General features: G+C 44.8%; 1 protein-coding gene across 6 annotated transcripts in view; it reads left to right on the top strand.

The window, feature by feature from the left end:
• Positions 1–24,930, top strand: part of HECW2 (HECT, C2 and WW domain containing E3 ubiquitin protein ligase 2) — a 206,983-nt gene that overhangs the window by 141,166 nt on the left and 40,887 nt on the right. For all 6 annotated transcript variants that reach the window (XM_081193300.1, XM_081193301.1, XM_081193302.1 and 3 more), the window contains 4 exons: positions 3–188; positions 9,857–9,991; positions 15,283–15,385; positions 22,352–22,448. In XM_081193300.1, coding sequence (XP_081049426.1) covers positions 3–188; positions 9,857–9,991; positions 15,283–15,385; positions 22,352–22,448 — 521 coding nt within the window. The remainder of the gene's footprint in view (positions 1–2; positions 189–9,856; positions 9,992–15,282; positions 15,386–22,351; positions 22,449–24,930) is intronic.

Below are 24,930 nucleotides of genomic sequence, written 5' to 3'. Positions count from 1 at the left end.
AGAGTGCCTACCGCATGTTTACAAACAATACGTGTCTGAAGCACATGATCACCAAAGTCCGGCGGGATACCCACCACTTCGAGCGCTACCAGCATAATCGAGATTTGGTGGGCTTCTTGAATATGTTTGCCAACAAGCAGCTCGAGTTGCCGAGGGGCTGGGAAATGAAGCACGACCATCAGGGCAAGGTAACAAATATAAAGAACTAGCTTGTAAATTAAACCAGTGTTAGACTTCTGTTCTCTTCATCCGAATACTGATGAAATTGAGGAAGCTGCTCTGGCTGAGCCAGATATTCACGCTTTCCACCCTCCACCCAAATAGGAGAATGATGATGCCAGTTGGCTGCGTTCTCAGTGATCTTCTCCCTAACATGGTAGCTTTCCATGGCAGCATTTGGGTGTCATGCTAAACCCAGAGGTAGACAACATTGGGGCACTCCAGATGTTGTGGAAGACAACTAACCATCTTAATTGGCTGTGCCTGATGGGAGCTGTTTACTATCCCTGCACTAAACTATACTTTTAAATCAGATGGGGAAACTGTCCGGATGTTGCTGGATTACAACTCCCATCATCCATAACCGTTGACTTTGCTAGTTGGGGTTGATGGGAGTTGGAGTCTCAACAACATCTAGAGGGCCACAGGTTCTCCAGCCCTAGTTTAAACCATGAAGTGATCCTAGGTAAGCTTGTGTGGTGAGAGCCAGTGTGGTGTAGTGGTTAAGAGTGGTGGACTCGTAATCTGGTGAACCGGGTTCGCGTCTCTGCTCCTCCACATGCAGCTGCTGGGTGACCTTGGGCCAGTCACACTTCTCTGAAGTCTCTCAGCCCCACTCACCTCCCAGAGTGTTTGTTGTGGGGGAGGAAGGGAAAGGAGAACGTTAGCCGCTTTGAGACTCCTTAGGGTAGTGATAAAGCGGGATAGCAAATCCAAACTACTACTACCCTTCTTCTTCTTCTTCTTCTTCTTCTTCTTCTTCTTCTTCTTCTTCTTGCCTTGCTCCTTCTCATCTCAGCCACACCAAGTTGGCTTGTTTCAAACAAACTATAGATAACATTAACAGTTCGTTGGTTTGGATAGAATGTGTAACTGTAAGGAAACACAGAAGCAAAGATTTTTATCCTCATCCTTCTGGCCATGCAGAAGGAGAGGGGAGAGAGATTGCTCTTGAGCCCAAGGCTCACCCAGGATCACTTATGTCACACTATACAGTGGTGCCCCGAAAGACGAATGCCTCACAAGACGGAAAACTCGCTAGACGAAAGAGTTTTCCGTTTTGGAGGTGCTTCGCAAAACAAATCTCTTATGGGCTTGCTTCGCAAGACGACAATGTCTTGCAAGTTCCTGCTGGTTTTTCCCCCCTCCCCCCCTTTTCTAAGCCGCTAAGCCGCTTATCAGCTGATCCGATCAGCAGACAAGCCGCTAAAAGCAGCTAAAAGCCGCTAATAGCGCTAAGCCGCTTATCAGCTGATCCGATCAGCAGATAAGCAGCTAAAAGCCTCTAATAGCGCTAAGCCGCTAATCCTTCAATGGGCTTGCTTCGCAAGACGAAAAAAACCGCTAGACGAAGAGAATCACAGAACGGATTCTTTTCGTCTTGCGAAGCACCATTGTACTACGGTTGAGCAAGACATACAAATAAGGCCAATGCATGGGAATACAGCTCATGTTGGACTTAAAATAATTTCAAAAGTGTAAATGTAATTTTTGTTCCAATACCGCAGCTAAGGGACACCAATTGGTGTCAGCGTTCAAAGGAGATTAGACAAATTCATGGAGGTGAAGGCTATCAGTGACTACTAGTAGGGATGGCTACCTGCTACCTCCGGGGTAGGGATGAATGGATCTGCCAGTTTCTGTTCTCTTGATTTCTCATTTTTTCCAATCTTAAATTCAGTCCTCCAGGTTTCTGTAGCAAATTAGAAAAAATAATCCTCATGGAAATTCTTAAGTATTTTAGTGTGAATTTCTCCTAATGAACACATTTTTTTGTATGCGGTTTTGACAAATGTACACATTTTTAAAGCATTTCCCCCCTCGTATAATGCATGTTTGTATGTTATTTTCACCAACACGTGCATTTTTATATACACTTTACCCCAGTAGATTCATTTTTGTACACATTACTTGGCTGGATAGCTGCTTTGCAAAATTCAGAGTAGTGTGAATTTTGAAGGATACCTGTGCTTCAGTTATGTTTTGGAAAGTGCAGATTAGATTGATTTACCTTCAAATGTGAACTGAATCCAATTTTACCCCATCCTTACTCTAGGGGTGAGAGAGAGAGCATCCTTTAAATACTATCGGTTGCTGGGGAGCTACTGCAGGAGAAAGTTACTTGCTCCATTGTCGGCTTCTCCTAGGCACCTTGTTCATTGATGTGAGAAGCAGGATTCTGGAATTGGTAGACCTTTGATCTGGTCTATCACAGATGCTCTTCTTGGTTTTTGTTGGTGATAACCTGTACAGTGGTACCTGGGGTTGCATACGCTTCAGGTTACATACGCTTCAGGTTACAGACTCCGCTAACCCAGAAATAGTACCTCGGATTAATAACTTTGCTTCAGGATGAGAACAGAAATCGTGCTCCGGCGGCACGGCAGCAGCGGGAGGCCCCATTAGCTAAAGTGGTGCTTCAGGTTAAGAACAGTTTCAGGTTAAGAGCGGACCTCCGGAACGTATTAAGTACGTAATCAGAGGTACCACTGTAAACCTATGACTAACATGTGGGCTGCTGGTTTGCAGAGGACTTTGCAGCCGCTATCTTTTTCATCTATGGCTGGTTTCCCCATATGCACTTGAGCACAACAGCGTATCCAGAAGAAACTAGAAGTTGTGCAGTGATCACATATTTTGTGGCTATCTTCACCCCGCATTAGAAAAGGAAGCGGAACAGGCTCCTGTGTTGCGGTCTTATGAAAGACGCTGAGATCTATCAAGGGTGACCAACAGCTAAACTAGGAAGAGGCTCCCAGAAGTTGAGTTTCTTGGCCACTGACAGATGATAATTTTTATAGCACAAGCATGACTAGTGCGAAAGGTTTAAAATGCTGTGTTGGTTTTGTTAGCTCAGGAAACAGAAATTGCTCCGTGTTTGGTTGGGAAAGAGATTTGATATGGCCTAGGGCATTCCAGAACAACTTTGTGCATTTAGCTTGAAGTTCAGTTTCGCTGAAACAGTGGCTGGGTGACCTTGGGGAAGGGCCGGCCGCCCCTTTTTATTTGAAAATGAATTCACGATTAATGTATGGTGCTGCAAGGGACGGAGAGTGCCGCTTAGTCTTCAAAGTACCCGATAAGATAAAGCAGAAGGCAACTAAAAACAAAAGGTGGCTGGGCATTGCTGTAGAGGGAGGTGCTGCACTTTTGCAATGCTCGATAAGCACTAGCGTGTGCTGGAGGAGTTGCTTTTTCTGCTTTTTAAAGCGAAGGTTTTTCTTCTTATTGTGCATTCCTTCTGTCTGGGGTAACTCATCTCTTTGGAATGCGTTTGGAGCCGAGGGAGGGACGGAAACTTCATTTGCCCTCTTCCTTCTGCTTTTCACCGCACAAGTTAAAATGGATAAAATTCCCTTTGTGGGCAGGAAGGGAGGAGCAGTAGCATGGGTATTCCCCTGAAACAAGGAGGCGTCTGCTTTCCTGCCCCATTTTTTTTAAAAAAAAACCTTCATTACTTAGGGATGAGATACAGTGCCTCTGGAAGACTGTATAAAGGGTGAAAAAAGAAATAAAGAAGGCAGGACAGTTTGGAGTATAAGCTCCAAAGTGCTTTTGCTGTAGCTGCTGGGAAAATGCTTTGCATGCATTGAGGCCACAGGCCTAAGCCCCCTAACTCTTTGTTTTGGGTCCTTAAACGAAAAGTTCTTTCCTTTAGCCATGTGCTTGGAGTTCCCTTAGGAATCAAGTTTTGAAAAAAACAGTCACTAAGTCCACATTGGAAGGCAGGAGTTGAATGTCTTACAAATACTGGGCCTGTTCATTGTAGGAGCTCATTTACATATGTACATATGCACATTGGCTCTTGTTTTAGCATAGCGTGGTGATGGCTGGGGGGCCTGGGAGCATGATTTTGAGGAGGCACACGCCAGGCACCCCCATGCAGGGATCCCTGCCCTGCCTGTGGGGGTGTGTGGGGGGGTGCCTCTGGGCCCCAGAGCCTGGCCTGGCTGTGCCGCTGTGCCCCAGGCCCCCTTGCTGAATGGCCACCTGGCCAGTATTGTGGGGGATGCACCCACCATGGGTCACGTCGGCTGGCCAGGCTCCTCCCTGCACTGGCGGGCGGGCAGATAGCGCAGCGGGGCCCCGTGAACCCTCCGTGCCCCATGTCCATGTGGCGGCCGCTGTGGCGAGGGTTGGACTGTTGTGGCAGGTTTTGTTTACCCTCCACACCCAGCCCCTGGTTCCGCCTGATGGATGGTGTGTACACATGCCAGCGAAGGATGCAACGCCACTGGGTTCATGAAAATATCCCCTCATACACCCACAATTCCATGCAGCCCAACTGGTGGTGTGCAGCAGCTCACTTTGAGCACATGGTTCCATGTAGTTCATTTCAGGATTGGAGATGAGATGTGCTCATGGTTTCTCAGAAGTGGTTGTGTCAACCGAGTCCTTTCCTTGCACAACCTTCCTGTCCTTGTATACACACATAGTTTTCGTTATGACATAATTACAGTAGAAAAGTGATGGCCAATTGTTGGCTCATGGACAAAGTCTGTCCTTCCCTCCCAGGGCCATTTAGAGATTTATTTTTTAACAGTACAACTTGGCAGAAAATATTGCTGTTGTTGCTATTTGATTATATGAACACAAGTTGTGTGTTGTTTCTTGCTGCCTGGAAACTGAAACTGAAATACAGGAGGAGACCATACCTGCTATAGTAGTAGTAGTAGCAGCAAAAAGCATATCAAAATAAACTCGAGTGATGGTTGGCTTATGATCTGATAGCTAACACATAAAGCTGGCATTGAGCAGCCTTGTCCTTGATACAGTCAGTGGAGCATGAGACCTTGATCTCAAGGTCAAGGGTTCAAGCCCCACATTGGGTGGAAGATTCCCTGGATGATCCCCGTGCCCCCTTCCAGCTATACAATTCTATGATTCTAAGATGAGAGCTGTGTGCCCCTCTCCCCAGTTGCTGATCCAAGGAGAGAGAGCAGGTAACTGATACAGGATTTGCTGAGTCAGCACTTTGCAGGGTGAGAGTTAAGTCTTTGGTGCATCAGGTGGCAGTGCGTTCAAAAAGTTGCCTTTTAGCCATTCGTATTTGACTTAGACCACTGAAGAGTAAAAGGGCCGTACTGAGAAGAAGTAAACGTACAGTCATCCCTTGGTTCTCAAACTTCATCCTTTCCAGAAGTCTGTTTGACTCCTGAAACCGTTCGAAAACCAAGGCGTGGCTTCCGATTGGCTGCAGCAGCTTCCTGCACTCAAGCGGAAGCCGCGTCGGACGTTTGGCTTCCGAAAAACGTTCGCAAACCAGAACACTTACTTCCGGGTTTTCAGCATTTGGGAGCTGATTCGTTCGTCAGCTAAGCTGTTCAAGAACCAAGGTATGACTGTAGTGGCAAAAAGATTCTTCTTCCAGCCGCAAGTGTTTATGCTTGCTTGATGAGACAATTTGTCCTTGCTTCCCCGTGCACTGTTCCAGGGGTTCTCCTGATACCCGCCTCTTGGACATTGTTTTTTTTTGGGGGGGGGGGTTGCAGCAGAAGAGAAAGGAAAGCTTTGTTGTGCTAGCAGAAGTCCTTGCTTGGTTTTTTGCTGGCTGGACCAGATAGTTGAATCCGGCCCAATGTATTGTAGTTTCACAGATGAGCCATAGGCTAGTGGTTAGGTCTGTTTATGTTTGTTCTAAGAAAATGTCCCTAACTCCTAGGGCAGGCATGGCCAAACTTGGCCCTCCAGCTGTTTTGGGATTACAGTTCCCATCATCCCTGACCACTGGTCCTGTTAGCTAGGGATGATGGGAGTTGTAGTCCCAAAACAGCCTGTACCTAGGGATTTGGAGAGCTGCAGTGTGGCCTAGTGGTGCTGAGGTAGCAACCTGAGCCCTTACCCTATGCACTTGTTTGCTGTCTTAGCTAGTATCACAACAGCGTGTGTGCTTCTGCATGCTGTATTTTTAGTTTTGTAGAAAGAAAAACGTATATTTGAACAAATACATTGCCCATCTGGGTAAAATGTGAAGCTTTTTCCAAACCAAAATACCCTGTTTCTCTGCCCAGGATCCATAAATATCTAGGCTACACCCTTGCCTGGTTGGCCAGTGGTAGGTATAAAATTAGGCTGTTGGGTGTTGGTTTTTTTTAGAGTGCTTCTGCTCCCTTTCCAGCTGTGGTGCCATTGTCCAGATTAGCCCAAGGCATTGAAGCTCCAGTAGCTTTTCTTTTCTCTAATGAAGCTTCAAAGCAGTGATCCTGAGTTTCATTATGTAGCAGACTGCTACCGGCTGTCCTCAAAGCACTTGTGCTTAACGAGATATGATTGCATTCATTTAGTGTAATCCTTAAGCATCTTTTCCTGTTTGTCTAAGTGCGTTGCACAAACGAGCGCAGCGTGCTTTGCTAAATTGCTGTGTAAGAAATCAGAATTGTGCATATGCAACACTGTTCATATGGAAACATTAGTTTCCCTGCAGGACAGACTTGATCTGAATTTGTCTTTCAAGTTATATGCTTGGTTTAGGGTTCATCTGATTAAAATTTTAGCCCTTGGGAGGCCAAAGCTTTCTTCCAAATGCACAAGTTTAAATTAGATAAAAGCCAAAACATCAAGCAGGCTGATTCATAAACCTGTTAAGCCAGAGTGCATAAAGCAAATTAGATTGGACAGGATCTAAATGAAAAGACTCCAATTTAATTGGGGTGATGACACAAATGTTTGGGTCTAACCCCCCCCCCCTCTACCAGCACCCATCACAACCAAAACCTGAACAGAGGCCCCCAAGCTTTTAACATGCAATGCTCACATGTTGATCTCAAGTTCATGCATTTATCCATTGTTCACTGCAGAAAATATCCAAACAACAAAATCACATCTTGTTTTAACCCTCTTTGGGCAGTCATTAGGCGTTCGGTGAGTTGTATTTTGCTGAAGCACTATGGTGTTTCATTAGGATATCTGGTGTATTATCTTGCCATGATAACAGCAGCAAGATTTTGGATGTGAGGATCCAACAGACTCCGAAAGGGTTGTGTTCTTAATTGACCACAGCAGGAATTAACATCAGGAAAAATGTATAATTAATACACTGAATTAAATGGTATGAAATCATGTAAAAACAATGGGCAATGGTTAAGACAAACAATACGTAAAGTTCTGCCAGCATGACATAGTAATGGATGGAAACCAAACTGTAGTGGAATAGAATCAGGTCTGCTTGCGATGGATACAGGGCGGAACGGGCATTGCTAACTTGGTACATTCCTTCCCCTGATTTGTGTAGTGCTCTTCAGTTAACTTCAGATTTTTCCAAAAAACCTACCTTTATCCGTAAAGCCTTTACTAGCACTATTTTTCTAGAAAAAGAGGTGCCAGAACTCACCATGAAAGCTGCCTCCCTAGTTCTCTTATAATGGCAATGGCGCCCACCTGAGAGGTTCTGGGGGGAAAGCCCTGCCCTTGACTTAATTACTTAATCCTCATTTCCTGCTGTATCTGAGCTTTAAGTACCTGTATTTGAGCTTTCCCTCCCCACCACTGTTTGTTGTTTCTGCAAATGTAGATCATTATAAGCTGTTTAGGGACAGGAACCTGTTTATATTTTGCCTATGGGAGTCTGCAGAGTCTTGTACACTGACAGTGCTGTATGTATGGGTGGATAAAGAAATGCCAGATAACAGCTACTAGAATTGTGGCACCTTAATAACTAACAGGTTAATTACGGTGTGAGCTTTTTTGGGCCAAATGTTTCTGATTCCTTCAGGGTAGATGCCAGGCATTGTCTCTGAATCATTAAGGGTAAAGTATCAGGTTCTTGGGACGCGGGTGGTGCTGCGGGTTAAACCACAGAGCCTAGGACTTGCTGATCAGAAGGTCTGTGGTTCGAATCCCCGCGACGGGGTGAGCTCCCGTTGCTCGGTCCCTGCTCCCGCCAGCCTAGCAGTTCAAAAGCACATCAAAGTGCAAGTAGATAAATAGGTAGGAAGGTAAACGACGTTTCCGTGCGCTGCTCTGGTTTGCCAGAAGCGGCTTAGTCATGCTGGCCACATGACCCAGAAGCTGTATGCCGGCTCCCTTGGCCAATAAAGCGAGATGAGGGCTGCAACCCCAGGGTCGGTCATGACTGGACCTAATGGTTAGGGGTCCCTATACCTTTATGAGGTTCTTGAAATGGTTTCTTCTTAGCTGCATAGCGCAAGTCTTGCAAGGCCGTGATCCGAAGCATGCTTAACCTCAAAGTAAAGTTCCTCTAGGGTCAAAACGTGACATACTCTCAAGTAAAGAAGTGACTGGCTGCTTCCCTGGCAAAGGATCAGGTCCTGCCATGCCTACGGTTTTTCTGGTTTAGGCAACTGGTCCATGCAGCTGTTGCTTCTAAAGCTGTTAGGGGTTGTGCTGTATTTTGAAATCTGCTTTTGCTTCTCCAGCTACTCAGAATTTTGTCTGGTTGTTGTTGTTTTAGCTGCCCTACCTAGAATAGCCCTCCTCCGATTGCAGCTGGCATGCTTCAGCCTGCAATCACATTGTGCCATGGTCCTTAATCAGATGTTTCACATGTGTACTCACCCATTTGTGGTTATAATTATACAGTAAGCAGTTGGTTGAGGGTTTTTTTATACTTTTTTTTTGAAGTTGGTTTTTATTTATTTCTTTGAAAAGTAGATAACTTTGTGTCCTTCCTCCCAGATATTAGGTGAAACAGAGACCTACCTTTGATGATCTGACCAGCTATTTTGAATGAATATGTGAAATTCAGCCCTCCTTGCTCACCACCCCAGTTTCATTCCCTCCCAACAACAAAGCCTTCCCTGTCATGTACGGATCTGGGAGAAATGAAATTTGGTTTGCATTTAAAGGTGAACCTACTTAATGAGCACTTTCCAAGGCAGCGCAAGAACCTGAAACACAGTATTAAAATTCATACTTCTCTGAAATTTGCAGTGGAGTTCTCTGAGCAAGTAATGCAGACAATGCAGGCATATACTGACATAAGAATGTATATATTGGTGAAAATGACATTAAAAACGCATTGCATTAGGGAAAAGTGCCAAGTAAAAACATATATACTAGGGGGAAATGCATACAAACGTGCATATTACGAGAAATTTCACACTGAAATGCAGGTGAATTTTCACGAGGACTTTTATAAGCAATGCAAACTGATGCGGATAGCTGAAAGGAGGGCTGGGAAGATGAGAAAGTGAAATTGCCCATCAAATCTGACTTTGTCTCACCTACCTAATGCATTCTTGGTACCCCTGAGTTCTCATCCTCCACCCACTCAGCTCCTGTTTGTGAACGAACCATCATTCTCTGTGATTAGTTGCTCAAGTCTTCTCCTCTTAAGCAATCTCACTGTTCGTTTCGCTTGACTTCTGTGAATTGCTGTGCACACGAGAATCGGAACTGTTTTGGGGGCACCGAAAGCCTGTGTAGTGCTGGTTAACCCATGTTAGAACCCACCCACCCACCCCCAAAGAGTTCCCTGTTGCGTGACAAAGTTAAAGTTCTTAACGGCCATTAGAACATAAGACTTCCTGCGCTTGTAACCACCCAATGTTTTGCTGCTCACAAGTGCAGCTTAACATAGGAAGGCGTGCAGTCAGAAATACCCACAGGAATCCGAGTGAGGTTTTGGCAAGTAATGAAATGCTTTCCTCCCGCTCGTCTCCTCTTGCTTCCTTACCAGGCTTTTTTTGTCGACCACAATTCCCGCACCACGACGTTCATCGACCCACGGCTTCCTTTGCAGAGCAGCAGGCCGACGAGTGCATTGGTCCACCGGCAACATTTGACGAGGCAGCGCAGCCACAGTGCTGGTGAGGTAAGCTAGCACTTAGCCCATGTGTGTGTGAGAGAGAGATCACCTGTCAAGGTTACAGGATCCTCGGTTCTTCACGGTCCCATTTCTACATTCATGACGTATAACATTCACTGTTATGTCAGTCTTCTGATTCCTTCCTCGGAATGTAATCGCATCGGTGACCTCGATCAGCCTTCCCCAAACAGGTGCTCCCCACATTTTGCTGAACATTAGTTCAACACAGCCTGCATGGCCAGTGGTCAGGGATCATGGAAGCTGTATTCCCTATGGAGGGCACCAGCTTGGGGAAGTCTGGCCTTTCAAATAAACCATCCAGAGAACAACTAATGACCGAGTGGTGATTTGAACCCAGGCCCTGGCCATTCAAGTCCCAACATTCTGGCCACTATTTTCCCATCAGATGTCAAGGAAATAAACAACTATCTGACTTTTAGAAGACATCTGAAGGCAGCCCTGTTTAGGGACGTTTTTAACGTTTGATGTTTTATCGTGTTTTTAATATTCTGTTGGGAGCAGCCCAGAGTGGCTGGGGAAACCCATCCAGATGGGCGGGGCATAAATTATTATTATTATTCACTGTCAGAGACAATACCTTATATATTTTATTGGATATGGTTAAAAAAGAAAAGTTAGTGCCACGCATGTCTAATCCAACCCAGATCAGCTTTATCAAAGACAAAGCAGCCTTGTGAATGTTTTAGCTGGTTTAAAATAGATGCATGGGAGTTCTTTCTTTCTTTCTTTTAGTTATTGAGCTTTGAAAAGCTTATTATTATTTATTAAATTTATATACCGCACTATACCCGCAGGCCTCATGGCAGTTCACAGGATAAAATAAAACTATAAAAACACAAAATATATAATCAAAATAAATACAAAAACTACCCAGTTATCTTTTCAGGGCCAAGCAATGTCACAAAGTAATGTACAAAGAGAAATAAATGCGTAGAACCACAGGCAGAGAATTAGGCACTGGATAGTTATAGACAGGATTCTGAAATGGATCAGCAAAATCCTCTTAAGGAAAAGCATAGTTAAAATATAAGTCCTTATTGAAGGTTAGGACTGAATGGACCAAATTGCTATAAACTGGAAGGGAGTTCCACAACTGCGGAGCCACCACTGAGAATGCCCTGCCTTGTGTGCTTGCTCACCTATCTTAACAGATTTCACCAGCAGGCCCACAAGCACGATCTCACATGTAGATCTTAGATTATGGATAGGGTCATACTGGTGTTTGCCATCCTTAAAGTACTCTGGTCTCAAATTTAGGGCCTTAACAGGGTGATAATATCTTTACAGTGTTCAAAACTCCCGTTGTTCTAGGTGCATTTTGTGACAGGGAATTTCATTAGCACGAGCAGTTTCTGACCTCTGGGAGCAGTACTGCGCCTAAGGTTCCAGATTAAAATTGCAGGGTGGAAGGAAAGGAGGACCTTTTTCTGCCTCCTCACTTCCAGCTACTCTCTGAGGGCTGGAGAAGAGACCCTCTTAAGAATTTTGAGGAGGTGGGCAGGGGAAGGACTAGACCATGTGAAAAACGAGTGTAATATTTTAGCTGCAGTTCATTCATTTTCAGCTTTGTAGTCTTGTTATAAAAAAGTGTGCCTAGACATTCTGTTGTTGCGCCCATAACCTAGGTTTAAGGTGCCATTTAGCTCCTAGCTTTCATATCTCAGTTTCTAACACTGTATCTTTGACCTGTAGCTCAATAGGCTCCAAGCTGCATTTGAGTTCCAAGTTTTGGTGGGTTCTGGGCTCCAGAACTGGGCTGTAGTTGCCTGCTACCTTCCTACTGATCTCAACACAGCCAGTCATCGATTGCAAAGCAGTGCACTCCTCTAAACAAGTTCATCACAGAAAACAAAATATGCAAATACTGCGGTTAGCTATCTTATCACACGTGGACCCAAGGTGACAGGAGTTCTCAGTTCCCCTGGAATCTATACCAGCGTGTTAGATTATAGCCTGAATCAGCTGGATTCAGGTTGTGCCAGCTCGACGAAAGTATCCTGACCTTTGCAATAACAATTTTTATCTTTTGCAAAATGTCCCTGCCATTTCCCCTTTATACCACTGGAGGGCCTTTGAATACAGATATTTGTTCACAGAACAGCAGCAACAGGAGCACCCTGTTTTTCACATCATGGCTTTTTGATATGGTTATCTGTTTCAAGTCAAGCCAAAGGATGCACTGAAAGTCAAAAGTGGGGGGCAGGCAGGGGAAGCAGAACATGTACCATACTGACAAAGAAATTGGACACGAACCCATTATTGGAATCCTTTTCTAATAATTTCTAATAAAAACAACTGTGCTTATAAGCATACAGGTATTGGTTTTTAAATCTCTTTGGGCCCCTGCTATGTGTTAACTGTGCTTCCTCCACATTGGTCTGTGCACAGTCATTCTCCTGGCCCGCCCTTTAATTTATTAAAAGTCACCGTGCAAAGGAGCGGGTTGCAAAAACCCGAAAACAACTGTTGGTAGAGTGGTGTACATATTGAAATGAAGCATATAGTATAAAGCAAACAGTAACCTGTTAGTAACTTGCAAATATTTGCAAGGTTACCATTTTTAAACTGAAAGGTCATCACTCTTCTTGTTTTTCCTTCTTATAAAGACCTTTTCTTAGCTTGGTCCACTATTCCAGGGGTCAAAGTTTGAAGGGACGGGGCTGTCTTTCAGCAACTGGGGAAAAGTAAATCAAGGAGATGGAGCAAATAATACTGGTATTCCCACTTCCTGGCACACTTCAAAAGGAGTCGTTTCCCCCCACTTTTCTCCTGTACTGAGAAATGTACAAATCTAGTTTTGGGAGACACTGTGTCTTTGTGGCTCTTTGGCATCTTAAAAAACAAGTTGGGTTTGATCTATTTTAATGACACAAAGTTGTGGGTGAAGATTTGCAAATATGTATGTTTCTCACGCTGAGAGGAAAGGGTATGCAGCGAGCCTGCGGAGCAGGGAGCGATGAACTACAAAAACCCCCGAAGTTCATGTAACAAAGACCTATGGGAGCCAGGAAATTGCAGAAGTAAAGGTTGCTCTTACAGAGCAGAGTGCACTCAGCTGTAACTGTGAAGGGAAGCGACAGTCATAGATGGCGCTTTTGTGCTTCCTCTATGGGACCCAAGTATAAAGCCATAAAGAATATTAAACCTCACCAAGGCCTGCAATGTCAGCTGAGCTTGTTTGTTCTGGTGCGTATCGAAAGCAGGGTTACTTGCAATCAATTACGATTTGTCCAAACATTGGGGGGAAATCTTCAAGCTCACACTAGTTCTCAGCGGAAACAGAAATCCTCCAGGCTGTTAAATGTTACACAAAGTAAAATAAAAGCTTATTTTAAACTCTCAGCCCAGACTGAGCTTTTTATGGTTTGTAAGTAGAGTAGTGGTGTAGTAATAGTAATAGTAGTAGTAGTAGTAGTAGTAGTAATAATAATAATAATAATAATAATAATAATAATAATAATAATAATTTTATTGCTCATACCCTGCCCATCTGGCTGGGTTTCCCCAGCCACTCTGGGTGGCTTCCAGCAAAGTATATATATGTATATATATGTATATATATATGTACAGTGGTGCCTCGCAAGACGAAATTAATTCGTTCCGCAAGTTTTTTCTTCTTGCGAGTTTTTCGTCTTGCGAAGCACGGTTTCCCATAGGAATGCATTGAAAATCAATCAATGCGTTCCTATGGAGACCGTCCGGGGACAGAGGGGAAGTGCCGCGGGCCTTCCCCTCTGTCCCCGGACCTGTTTTAAAGCAAGGGAAGGGGCAGCGGGGAGAATCGCTTCTCCACTACTGAGAAGGCCCTCTGCATGGTTCCCTGCAACCTCACTTCTCACAGTGAGGGAGCCGCCAAAAGGCCCTCGGAGCTGGACCTCAGTGTCCGGGCTGAACGATGGGAGTAGAGATGCTCTTTCAGGTATACTGGGCCAAGGCCGTTTAGGGCTTTAAAGGTCAGCACCAACACTTCGAGTTGTGCTTGGAAACGTACTGGGAACCAATGTAGCTCTTTCAAGACCGGTGTTATGTGGTCTCCGCGACCGCTCCCAGTCACCAGTCTAGCTGCCGCACTTTGGATTAGTTGTAGTTTCTGAGTCACCTTCAAAGGTAGCCCCATGTAGAGTGCATTGTGGACATTTAATACTTGCAAAAACTCTTAAACAGATACTGAGTCAAACAGATGCCAGCTGAGACATTGGACTGGATTCAGCTTGCAAGGCCTGCTAGCAGAAACCCTTGCAAGGACTTTAGCTAGCACTTCAGTGCTTTCTCACATCTTCCCCTGCATGCCTGCACCTCCTCTCCTCGCGTCACCCCAAAAATTGGCTCAGTGGAGCAGTCTGAAGAACCCCGAGAACAGCATGCAGTTGGAGAAGGAGATTGTTCTGTGTGGCCAGCGGAAATGTTTGTACTGATAGACTGGTTGCCATAGTGCTACACTGAATTTCTCCTGTTGTTTTTAACTAGATGTATCCGAGACTGATACCAATGTGAAAAGAAAACAGAAAAGACAGTTGAAATTGTATTAAAGCTTGTTAGATGATAATTTTCACCTCGTTTGAGTCATTTGTGAAGGCACTTACATTTCATTTGTCACCCGTGCACTGGTTTCTAATATTTTTATTTTTTTAAAAAGCACAATTGGGATCGCTTTGTTCTAGAAGAGAGGATGTCATGTGAAGTTGGGGCAGGAGGAGTTTTTGCATAATTAAAAGACCCCCGCTGGAGGTTGTTTTGGACCTCAAACATGGTGGAAGGTTAAATGTCTGAAGAAACATTTTAGTAAAGCAGAACTGCTTTGCTTTATTTAAAAATATTTTAAATGACAATGTAAAGTGAGGCGTTTCTTTCTGACCATACAAACATGGTCCTTTTGATAATCGTCTCGCACTGGCCCCAAAGCTACCACAACTGGGAACTATACTGTAGTTAATACGTGTATATAATGAATGTGCACATTTGGGGTTATGTAATGAGCAGTCTTGAGACTCTGCGGGAAAGTTTAACTCTCTCCCACACCCTTGCTCAGTCCTGACAGAAAACTCTCTGAAGCTGATATTTGTGTTTTGAGGGGAAGCTCCCATCGGTGCCTCTGGAGGCTTCTCTTGAAGTTCAAACAGCAGCTTCAGACAGGATTTTATTTTTTAAAATGGGAAAGTATTCAACTTCCTTTCCTCACTTCTCACCAACCAAAAGCTGTTTCCCCATGGCTGCTGTTTTCAAAACGATCAAATCAGTTTTGTACCTCCATTTGTTTTTTTGTTTTGTTTTTCCAGGTAGGAGAGGATTCCCGCCATTCAGGACCTCCTGTTTTGCCGCGGCCATCAAGCACATTCAACACAGTGAGCAGGGCTCAATACCAGGACATGGTTCCTGTGGGTATGTGTGCCTTGTAGAGTCATGCTTTGTTTGCATTTTGCATGGGAGGGCTGTGTCTTATGTTACCATTTTAAGGCATGAGGTTTCTCCTGCAATTTATTGCCCTTCTAAAAAAACGAAACAAAATATTGGGCAGGATCCAGTGTTGCACGAGTGGACTTAAGTGAAATGTATACTGTGAGATACTAGGCGTGGCTCTGCTATATGCACACATCTTGCTTGGGGTAAACTCCTAGAGTTAAATGCTATAATGCTATAATGTTGTAACCCAGGAGGTGTTCCTCTACAACTGGAGCTGGTTATTTTGGTTTTCTGTGAGCATTTTTCTCGGCCTCGTGCCTTAGGGTTGCCAAGCACCCAGCATTTTGCCGAACGCCTTTTTGGAGGCCACTCTGTGACCTTTCAGACATGTATTATCTACAGTCTGATGTTGACAGACGATAGGACGGGGTAGGAGGATAACGTTGGGAAAAGAACATCCAAATCATTCAAGCTAATTAGCTGCTGGACTGGTAGCAACTTCCACCCACCAGAGCTCAATACAGGAACACTGAGAGAAATGGGTGAGAGTTTAGTTAGGGCTGAAAGTGGGGAGCTTGTTCTCTGAAAGTGAGAACTTGCTGTTGGTGAGATTGCAAAGCCTCTTCGCATTTTTAAAAAAGTTTATGTAACTAGGAACACATTGTACAAAAGGGACTTAAAAAAGTTATCCATAGCAAGGCATTGCCAGGGTTAAAAAGGTAAAGGGACCCCTGACCATTAGGTCCAGTCATGGCCGACTCTGGGGTTGCGGCACTCATCTCGCTTTATTGGTTGAGGGAGCCGGCGTACAGCTTCCGGGTCTTGTGGCCAGCATGAGTAAGCCGCTTCTGGCGAACCAGAGCAGCGCACCAAAAGGCCGTTTACCTTCCCACAAGAGCGTTACCTATTTATCTACTTGCACTTTGATGTGCTTTCAAACTGCTAGGTTGGCAGGAGCAAAGACCGAGTGACGGGAGCTCAGCCCGTCGCGGGGATTCGAACCGCCGACCTTCTGATCAGCAAGTCCTAGGCTCTGTGGTTTAACCCACAGCGCCACCCGCGTCCCTAGAAAGGTAAAGGGACCCCTGACCGTTAGGTCCAGTCACGGATGAATCTGGGGTTGCGACGCTTATCTCACTTTACTGGCCAAGGGAGCCAGCATACAGTTTCCGGGTCATGTGGCCAGCATGACTAAGCTGCTTCTGGCGAACCAGAGCAGCGCACAGAAACGCCGTTTACCTTCCAGGGTTTTTAACACTGCCAGGGTTGGGGAGGTGTATATAGCTAACTCACATATTATGCTTATTTTACTTACACGAATGCAGCTTTGCAACGGGGGGGGGGGGATAAATGGAGAGAGGAGGAAACGTGCTTGCCATTTATTAGTTTCCCTCTCCACCTGTGCACAGCTGCAATTGCGGGCTTACCTGGCTTTCGGAAGGTTGCACCGGAGCCCTTGCACCGCCTTCCCAAATCTGGGTAAACGAGGCATTGGGCTTTGGGAAGGAAGTGTGAGGGCTCTGGTAGGGTCCTAGGACAGAGCTTTCCAAACTGTGTGTCGACATGTGAGTGTGTCAGCTGCAGTGTGTAGGTGTGTAGGTGCAGCGTTTAAAACACCCATTGTTCTAGGTGCGCTTTGCGACAGGGAATTTCATTAATGCGAGCTCTGGGAGCAGTATTGCGCCTAAGATTTCAGATTTTAAAACTGCAGTGTTGGAAGGAAAGGGGGACCTTTTTCTGCCTCCCTACTTCCAGCTAACTCTCTGAAGACTGGAAAAGAGACCCTCTTAAAAATATTAGGGGGGCAGGCAGGGGAAATATGGCTTTGTTTTTTTGCAGTCTTCAGGGGAGGACTAGACCACGTGAACAATGAATATAAGATTTTAGCTGCAGTTCATTCATTTTCAGCTGTGTATTCTTGTTATAAAAAAGCACGCCTAGACATTTTGTTATAGTGCCCATAACCCAGGTTTAATGTGCCATTTAGCTCCTAGCTTTCATATCTCTGTTTCCAACACTGTGTAGGTGTGTTTCACATACTCACCCGGCACACCTCCCAGGCCTCCAGTTTGCTAGGAAAACTGAATTACTGTGTCATGAAATGAAAAGTTTGGAAAGCTTTGACCTAGAGTCTTCCTGCCTCCTTCCCAAAGCCCGGTAAGCAGTCCTCCACCTGGGGGCTCCTTGCTTTCTGGACCCCCAGAAACAAACCCTCATGTAAGTTATGAGTTACCTTCATTACCTTATTTTTATTTAAAAGGGCTCACAGATGCAGCGAGAATGTCTTGTCCCTTAGGAAGGGAGTTCTTCATTCACCTGCATGCTGCTCATTAACGTTAAACCTTAGGTAGTCTTAAAGCAATGGCTTTAATGTGAAGCACAAACCAGGTCGATTGAAAGATCAGTCTGAGCCTTACTTTTGAATCCTGATGTTCCATTTGGTATGAAAATGAAGGAATCCAGCTTCTGAGATGTATGCTGGTGTAAATCATTAATACAGATCACATGGGTGCAATTTTGAGCATGCGACTTCAGACATGGATGGTGCCAAACAACTTCTACATCTAGAGTGGATGTAAAACTCCAGGCTTCAATCAAAAAGCCATTCATGGGAGAGGGGTTTCTTGTTAACTCACTCAATTATCAAGAAGTGTCAGTGTTGTAGTGAGTCCTTGGTTTTGGCCTACTAAGACAGAGCTTGGCCACCATTACCAAAGGTGCAGAGTAATTGGCAGGATTTAATCTGGCTTTAAAATGTTTTGTGTTTTTTTAAATTGACGATTGTTATTTTTACATTTTAATGTTCTGTTGTTTTTAAACTTGCAAGTTGCTTGGTGTGTCCACTTACACAAAAGCAGAGTCAAATATGCATTAAGAAGACTTCAAAAGAGTTTCTCTGAACAGCTATTCCATTACATTTTGTGCAGGTTTTTTTTTTTTAAAAAAAAAAGAGTGCACAAAAAGACCACATTTATGCGGTGCACCATTTTGTACACTTTTCAATGCTTTTCAGTGCATTCATTCATGAAAATGTACCTTTTGAAAACATGCTTTGTATAAAATAGGTATTTTTTTGTGCACACATTCTGCACACTGAAACCACTGTGCAGAATCCAGAAAAGTGTGTGATCTGCTTGGGAGTTGCATTCCAATCCCCAAATTAGTTTGGGAGTGTCAGATTGGGCCATTTTGCTGCAAAAAGAGACCGAGTGAATTCCTCTCCCATTCCGTCACCGTACATATTGCCTTTGTTGAACATTATTTAACATTATTCATAAATATTAGGTTATCTATGGATATATAGCAACAGAAAATTTCTGTGGCAGAAGTCTCTGTTTGTGTGGCGTTCCATATGAACATTGTAGCCTTGCTGAGCTTTGGAAAAATACGAAAGCTGTTCAGAAAGATCTGCTTGAAAAAAACACACACATTGAAAATTGCAAATATAGGCAGTGAACATTTGCTCAATAAATATGCTAGTTAAGTGTGCCACAGTTTGATATTCTGCATCCGGCAAACTTGAGTGTGCAGCAGATTGTTATCAGAACAGAACAGCAAGAGCACTTTCAACAGAAAAACATTCTTTCAGGTTGATCATTTTTGTGTGCTGTTTTCTGCGTGAAATGTTCAATTATGAATGTTGCAAGGTGCTCACCGGTTTAATAAGTGGCTCGGCTTTCTGCACAGCACTGTTGCTTTTAATATCAGCTTTGCCTTTTCAGTGGGTTGAGTTGTCTTGGAAACTGCTTGTGCACCCGATTCTTACTTACACACAGCAAAACCCATTGGCTCCAGTTATGGTGATTCATGCCTTTCAAGAACAGAAGCTAATTCACTGAATGTAGCAGCTGTCACATTGTGGGGGAAGACACCCACGGCCAATTAACCTGATGGAGTGCCTGGATGTTTGCTCAGCAGCACTGTTTCTTGACAGTCACTGCTGATTTAAGCTTCTGCTGCTGCCCGTTCCCTCAGTGTTGCATATGGTAACGCTTTGAAAAAGCTTCTCTACTTCAAATGCAACTACCGAATGGATTCCAGGCCTTGTAGGCTCCGGTCCTAAACCTACTTAAGTAAGGAGCAAGCCCAATTTAACTTAGTAGGGCTTACTTCCAAACAGGGTGGACTTGATTGAAATTAAATCGATTTAAATCACTAGTCAGTAAGACTTGTTTTAAATCATTATTTTTACAGAAAGACTCGTTCTTGCTGGCATCATCTTAATATTTACAACCAGGGGAAGGTTTCGTTTTTGGAATAATAAATTTTCAGAGTAGTTTTTACAGTTATATCAAAAATTATTTGGTTGTACTATTAGAAATACATAGACAGATAATTATGAAATTATTGTGAGGTTTAATAAGTTAACTATATTTGGACAACTTTTCTGCTGTACTTTATTGGAAGGAGAAAAATAATAATTTCCTTAATAACAATTTAAACTAATTATTTAACTAAAGCAATTACATTATAGCATATGTATCCATGTTTGTTAACTCATGTGGTTAAACATTTTTTTAAAAAACAACAACACCCTTAAGACTGAATTTCAGCACACATGAAAAACTTAAAATAAATCCTTATTTCCTGATGCATAGACTTTGGACTATAATATAACTTAAATAGGAAACTATAGAAAGATTTTATTTTATTTTTAAAATCCAATTTAAATCACAAAGATCCAATTTAAATTTTAAAAATCTGATTTTTTTAAAAAATCATTTATTTTTATCCACCCTGCTTCTGTGTAAGCATGCAAAGGATTGTGTTGTCTATCCGGTTGGAGCCTGAGTGATAACGTTCATTCTGTACTCTGAATTTAATTCTTCTTGTTCTTTAGCGTACTAGGTGGACAGATTCTAGTTTGCTCTTTTTTTTTAACTTAAATTTTGTCTGCACCGGATGACTGTGGGTCAGCACACCCAAGCAGCTAGACATCGTTACTTATAAACTGTGGTTCTTGCCACAGGAAGCAGCACTGCCACAACTTTGATGCTGCTGCAGCTATGCTGTTCAATAGTGCCTATGGCACAAGTTCCTCCACCCGTGTATCTACATCGCTTCGAATCTTCCAACAACTTTGAATCACCTTTATTCTGGTTCTCCCCATGCCTTACGCCATCTTTGGGAAGAAAAAAAAGAGAGTAAAATCATCAGTAGTGTAGTGGGAAATTCTGATTTGCAGAGTCTTGTGATAGTCACAGTCATGCCCCCGCGTGACCATGCCTCTTAGCATCTGGGATAGCTCAGTTGTTAAAGCACGAGACTCTTAATTTCAGGGTCATGGGTTTGAGCCCCACGTTGGGAAAAGATTCCTGCATTGCTGGGGTTTGGACCAGATGACCCTCATGGTCAACTCTACAATTCTATGATTATTCAATAATCTTATGATTACAAAATCATCATCATCATAATTAGATTGCAATGGTTAATGCAAGTCTTCATGTGCTGCCTTTTAGGGTGGCGCTGTAGGTTAAACCACAGAGCCTAGGGCTTGCCGATCAGAAGGTTGGCGGTTCAAATCCCTGCGACGGGGTGAGCTCCTGTTGCTTGGTCCCAGCTCCTGCCAACCTAGCAGTTTGAAAGCTCATCAAAGTGCAAGTAGATAAATAGGTACCGCTCTGGCGGGAAGGTAAATGGCGTTTCCATGCACTGCTCTGGTTCGCCAGAAGCGGCTTAGTCATGCTGACTACATGAGCTGGAAGCTATACACCGGCTCACCCCAGAGTCATCCACGACTGGACCTAACGGTCAGGGGTCCCTATGCCTTTGCCATCTCCCTGAGAAATGGGTGCCTTTGGAGAAGGAGGTGTGTTTTCCAAAGGGACAACAACTATCTTTTGGCACTTAGCCCCCACTAGCTAAATCTAACCCTTAACATGATCACCAGTGGTGCGGTGGTCCAGGTTCATGGGGGTACTGAAGAGCTATTACTATTACCTGCAGGGCCCCTGTTTCCTGCATGACAGAGCCACCCAATCAGCATGGAAGAGGAGTTTTTTAGCCACTGCTCTGAAGCTAAGCACTAGAAACACTAAAAACATAAGTTGCTTTGGTTTCAAGGGAATGGTGCTCAAGCTAAGCTATAAAACAGAATAGCCACCCTGAAAGAAAATATTGGAGCAATCCAAATCATCTGTCCCTGCATGCAAGCAGAAAATAGTAAAGGTAAAGGGACCCCTGACCATTAGGTCCAGTCGTGACCGACTCTGGGATTGTGGCGCTCATCTTGCTTTATTGGCCGAGGGAGCCGGCGTACAGCTTCTGGGTCATGTGGCCAGCATGACTAAGCTGCTTCTGGAGAACCAGAGCAGTGCACCAAAAGGCCGTTTACCTTCCTGCCAGAGTGGTACCTATTTATCTACTTGCACTTTGAACTGCTTTCGAACTGCTAGGTTGGCAGGAGCAGGGACCGAGTAACAGGAGCTCACCCCACTGCAAGGATTTGAACCTCTGATCGGCAAGCCCTAGGCTCTGTGGTTTAACCACAGATGGTAAAGGTAAAGGTAAAGGTACCCCTGCCCGAACGGGCCAGTCTTGACAGACTCTGGGGTTTGTGCGCCCATCTCACATCTATTGGCCGGGGGCCAGCGCTGTCCGGAGACACTTCCGGGTCACGTGGCCAGCGTGACAAAGCTGCATCTGGCGAGCCAGCGCAGCACACGGAACGCCGTTTACCTTCCCGCTGGTAAGCGGTACCTATTTATCTACTTGCACCCGGGGGTGCTTTCGAACTGCTAGGTTGGCAGGCGCTGGGACCGAGCAGCGGGAGCGCACCCCGCCGCGGGGATTCGAACCGCCGACCTTTCGATCGGCAAGCCCTAGGCGCTGAGGCTTTAGCCCACAGCGCCCCCGCGTCCTACCACAGATGGTAGTTGAGCCTAAAAGCCCTGAGGTTTTAGTTAGCTGTATTTTCCAGTAAGATGCCCTTTCTTGAATTTTCAGCTTACAACGACAAGATTGTCGCCTTTCTGCGACAGCCCAATATCTTCGAAATTCTGCAGGAGCGGCAACCAGATCTTACCAGGAATCATTCACTCAGGTGAGCATAGTACTAACCTTTCTTTCCCAACATTGAAGCCGGCAAGCAAAATACGGCAGCCTGTTTAATATATCTGCTTATTACCTGCGTTCAGCCTTAATGATAAAACTATGGCTTATTGTGTGTTTGAGTGGGAGGCTCTTGTGCCTCCCCCCCAGCTCGCCACAGCTGCAAGGAAGATTTCAATTTAGTGCAACGGTTTGGTATTGCATACAAACCCTCAACTGTGTTACAGTGGTGCCCCGCAAGACGAATGCCTCGCAAGACGGAAAACCCGCTAGACGAAAGGGTTTTCCGTTTTTGAGTTGCTTCGCAGGACATATTTCCCTATGGGCTTGCTTCGCAAGACGAAAATGTCTTGCGAGTCTTGAGATTTTTTTCCGCTCCCCCCTTTTTCTAAGCTGCTAAGCCGCTAATAGCCTTTTAGCAGCTAAGCCGCTAAGCTGATAAGCCTTTAATAGCCGCTAAACCGCTAATAGCGCTAATCCGCTAAGCCGCTAATAGGGTTGCTTTGCAAGACGAAAAAACCGCTAGACGAAGACACTCGCGGAATGGATTGATTTCGTCTTGCGAGGCACCACTGTAATCCTATCTGCTCTGTTGAATGAGTCCGCTTCACAAAACAAGCTTTGAAGCTGGCTTGCTTCAGTCAGCTGTAGTTGAGACTAAGCACAGTTTGTCCAGGTTCAGACAATAACACTTAAGTGCATGCACCCGAATTTCTTCCTTGAGGTTACACTGGAAGGGAAAGGGGAGCGTTCAAGCCCCAGGGTCGCTCAGGCTTGGTTGCAACATAAGTAATAGTTTATTGTTGCCACCACCTCAGATGATGGTGCACTGCCTGCACTCCCAACAGTACTTCCCTCTGCCCACCACCACTGCAGAAATTGGGGCAGCGTCTTTGCAACTACCTGCCCACCCCGGCACATCCTAGCACCATCATCCAAAATCAGTATATACAGATAATAAACTAAGGCCTTGTAGGAGCTGCATCTCATAATGTCAGATGGAAGATAGTAGCACCTCTACAACACTCCTCCCCCTGTCTGTCACTGGGGTGTGTGTGACACCACCGACCAAATTTGTCCCCCTGGGTAAGGATTGCAGATCTGTCTCCTACAGTGCCTGGCCTACAGTTCCATATCTTGACCATGGAGGGAGGCACACCTGTCTCTGCGGATCCCCAAAGTGGCAAGCCAAAGGGGCAATCTCCTTGGATGTCATTTACAGTCGAACCTCAGAAGTCGAATGGATTCCATTCCGGAAGTCTGTTTGACTTCCAAAATGTTCGGAAACCAAGGCACGGCTTCTGCAGCCAATCGGAAGCTGCGGAACCAACGTCGGACGCTCAGATTCCAAAGAATGTTCGCAAACCGGAACACTCACTTCTGGGTTTGTGGTGTTCGGGAGCCAAAGCGTTCGACTCGCAAGGCGTTTGATTTCCGAGGTACGGCTGTACTTCGGGGTCAACCCTGCAGCACATGGTGGAGCCTGTTCTTGCAGTGAGGCAGCCTCTAGATGACAACCACGCCCTAGCTGTAATTCCTCACTAAGCAAGCAATTCCACTCACTGCAGTCAGCCCCCAAGCTCCCAGGCAGATATCTAACAGGAATAACAAACAGATGCAGGCAGAAAACCACACACACACTTGCTGGCTGGGGGAGCACACCAGGCAGGGGCCAGGACGGTGCCAGAAAGCCTCTCTCTGCTCAGTTCTCCTGCAGGTCTGCTCCCAAAATTGTCACAAAAGGTATGACAAGCTTTTGAGTTCTCCACAATGTTGTTCAAAGCGGTGGAGAACGGGAGGTAGTTAAAATAAAAATTGAAGAAATTATTCTGGATGTTGCAGCCATGAGTTGTTTCCAAGATGGAGATGGTTTGATGTAAAGTTTGGGACAGATCTGGGTTCCAATCCAGGCATTAATTTCTCAGAGATGGGGAGCAGACATTGCTTCTTCACTTTAGGTGTGTGAACCAATAGCTGCCAGCAATTTTTTAATACTTTTTTGGTGCTGCTATTTCCCCCCTGAATTATGTCCAGGGAGAGGATATGAATGCTTCTACTTCTCTCTTGGGCCAGCACTCTATGAGTGATGAATGGCGATGGAAAAAGAGTGAAACCAGCTGTAGCTGCATTGGTTCTCTTTCAGCATCATGAGACTTTTAAAAGTCTCTCAGAGTGACAAATAGTGACAGCACAGCCCTAAAAAGCGAGAAATGAACCAAAAGGAAATCCTGTCTGTGTGGTTCTGAAAGTAAGAGGTGCTTGCATGAAGAGGAATGGCTTGTTCTTCTACACGCACACCAGCAGCAGCAACCAAAAGGGATGAGAATGGCTGCTTTTTACAGAATTCTAAAAACACTGAAAGGAGAGAGAATTTCAGGTTCTTACCCTCTTTAAAGTGTGCTCATGCATGCAGAGAGGGACTTATAAAAAAACCAAGAGCGGTTCTTGTGGCACCTTAAAATCGAACAAATTTA

The sequence above is a fragment of the Podarcis bocagei genome, assembly GCF_964188305.1.
Source record: "Podarcis bocagei genome assembly, chromosome: 1".
Taxonomy (NCBI): Eukaryota; Metazoa; Chordata; class Lepidosauria; order Squamata; family Lacertidae; genus Podarcis; species Podarcis bocagei.
The sequence above is the reverse complement of the archived record's forward strand: the minus strand, read 5'-3'. Positions and strand labels throughout refer to the sequence as shown.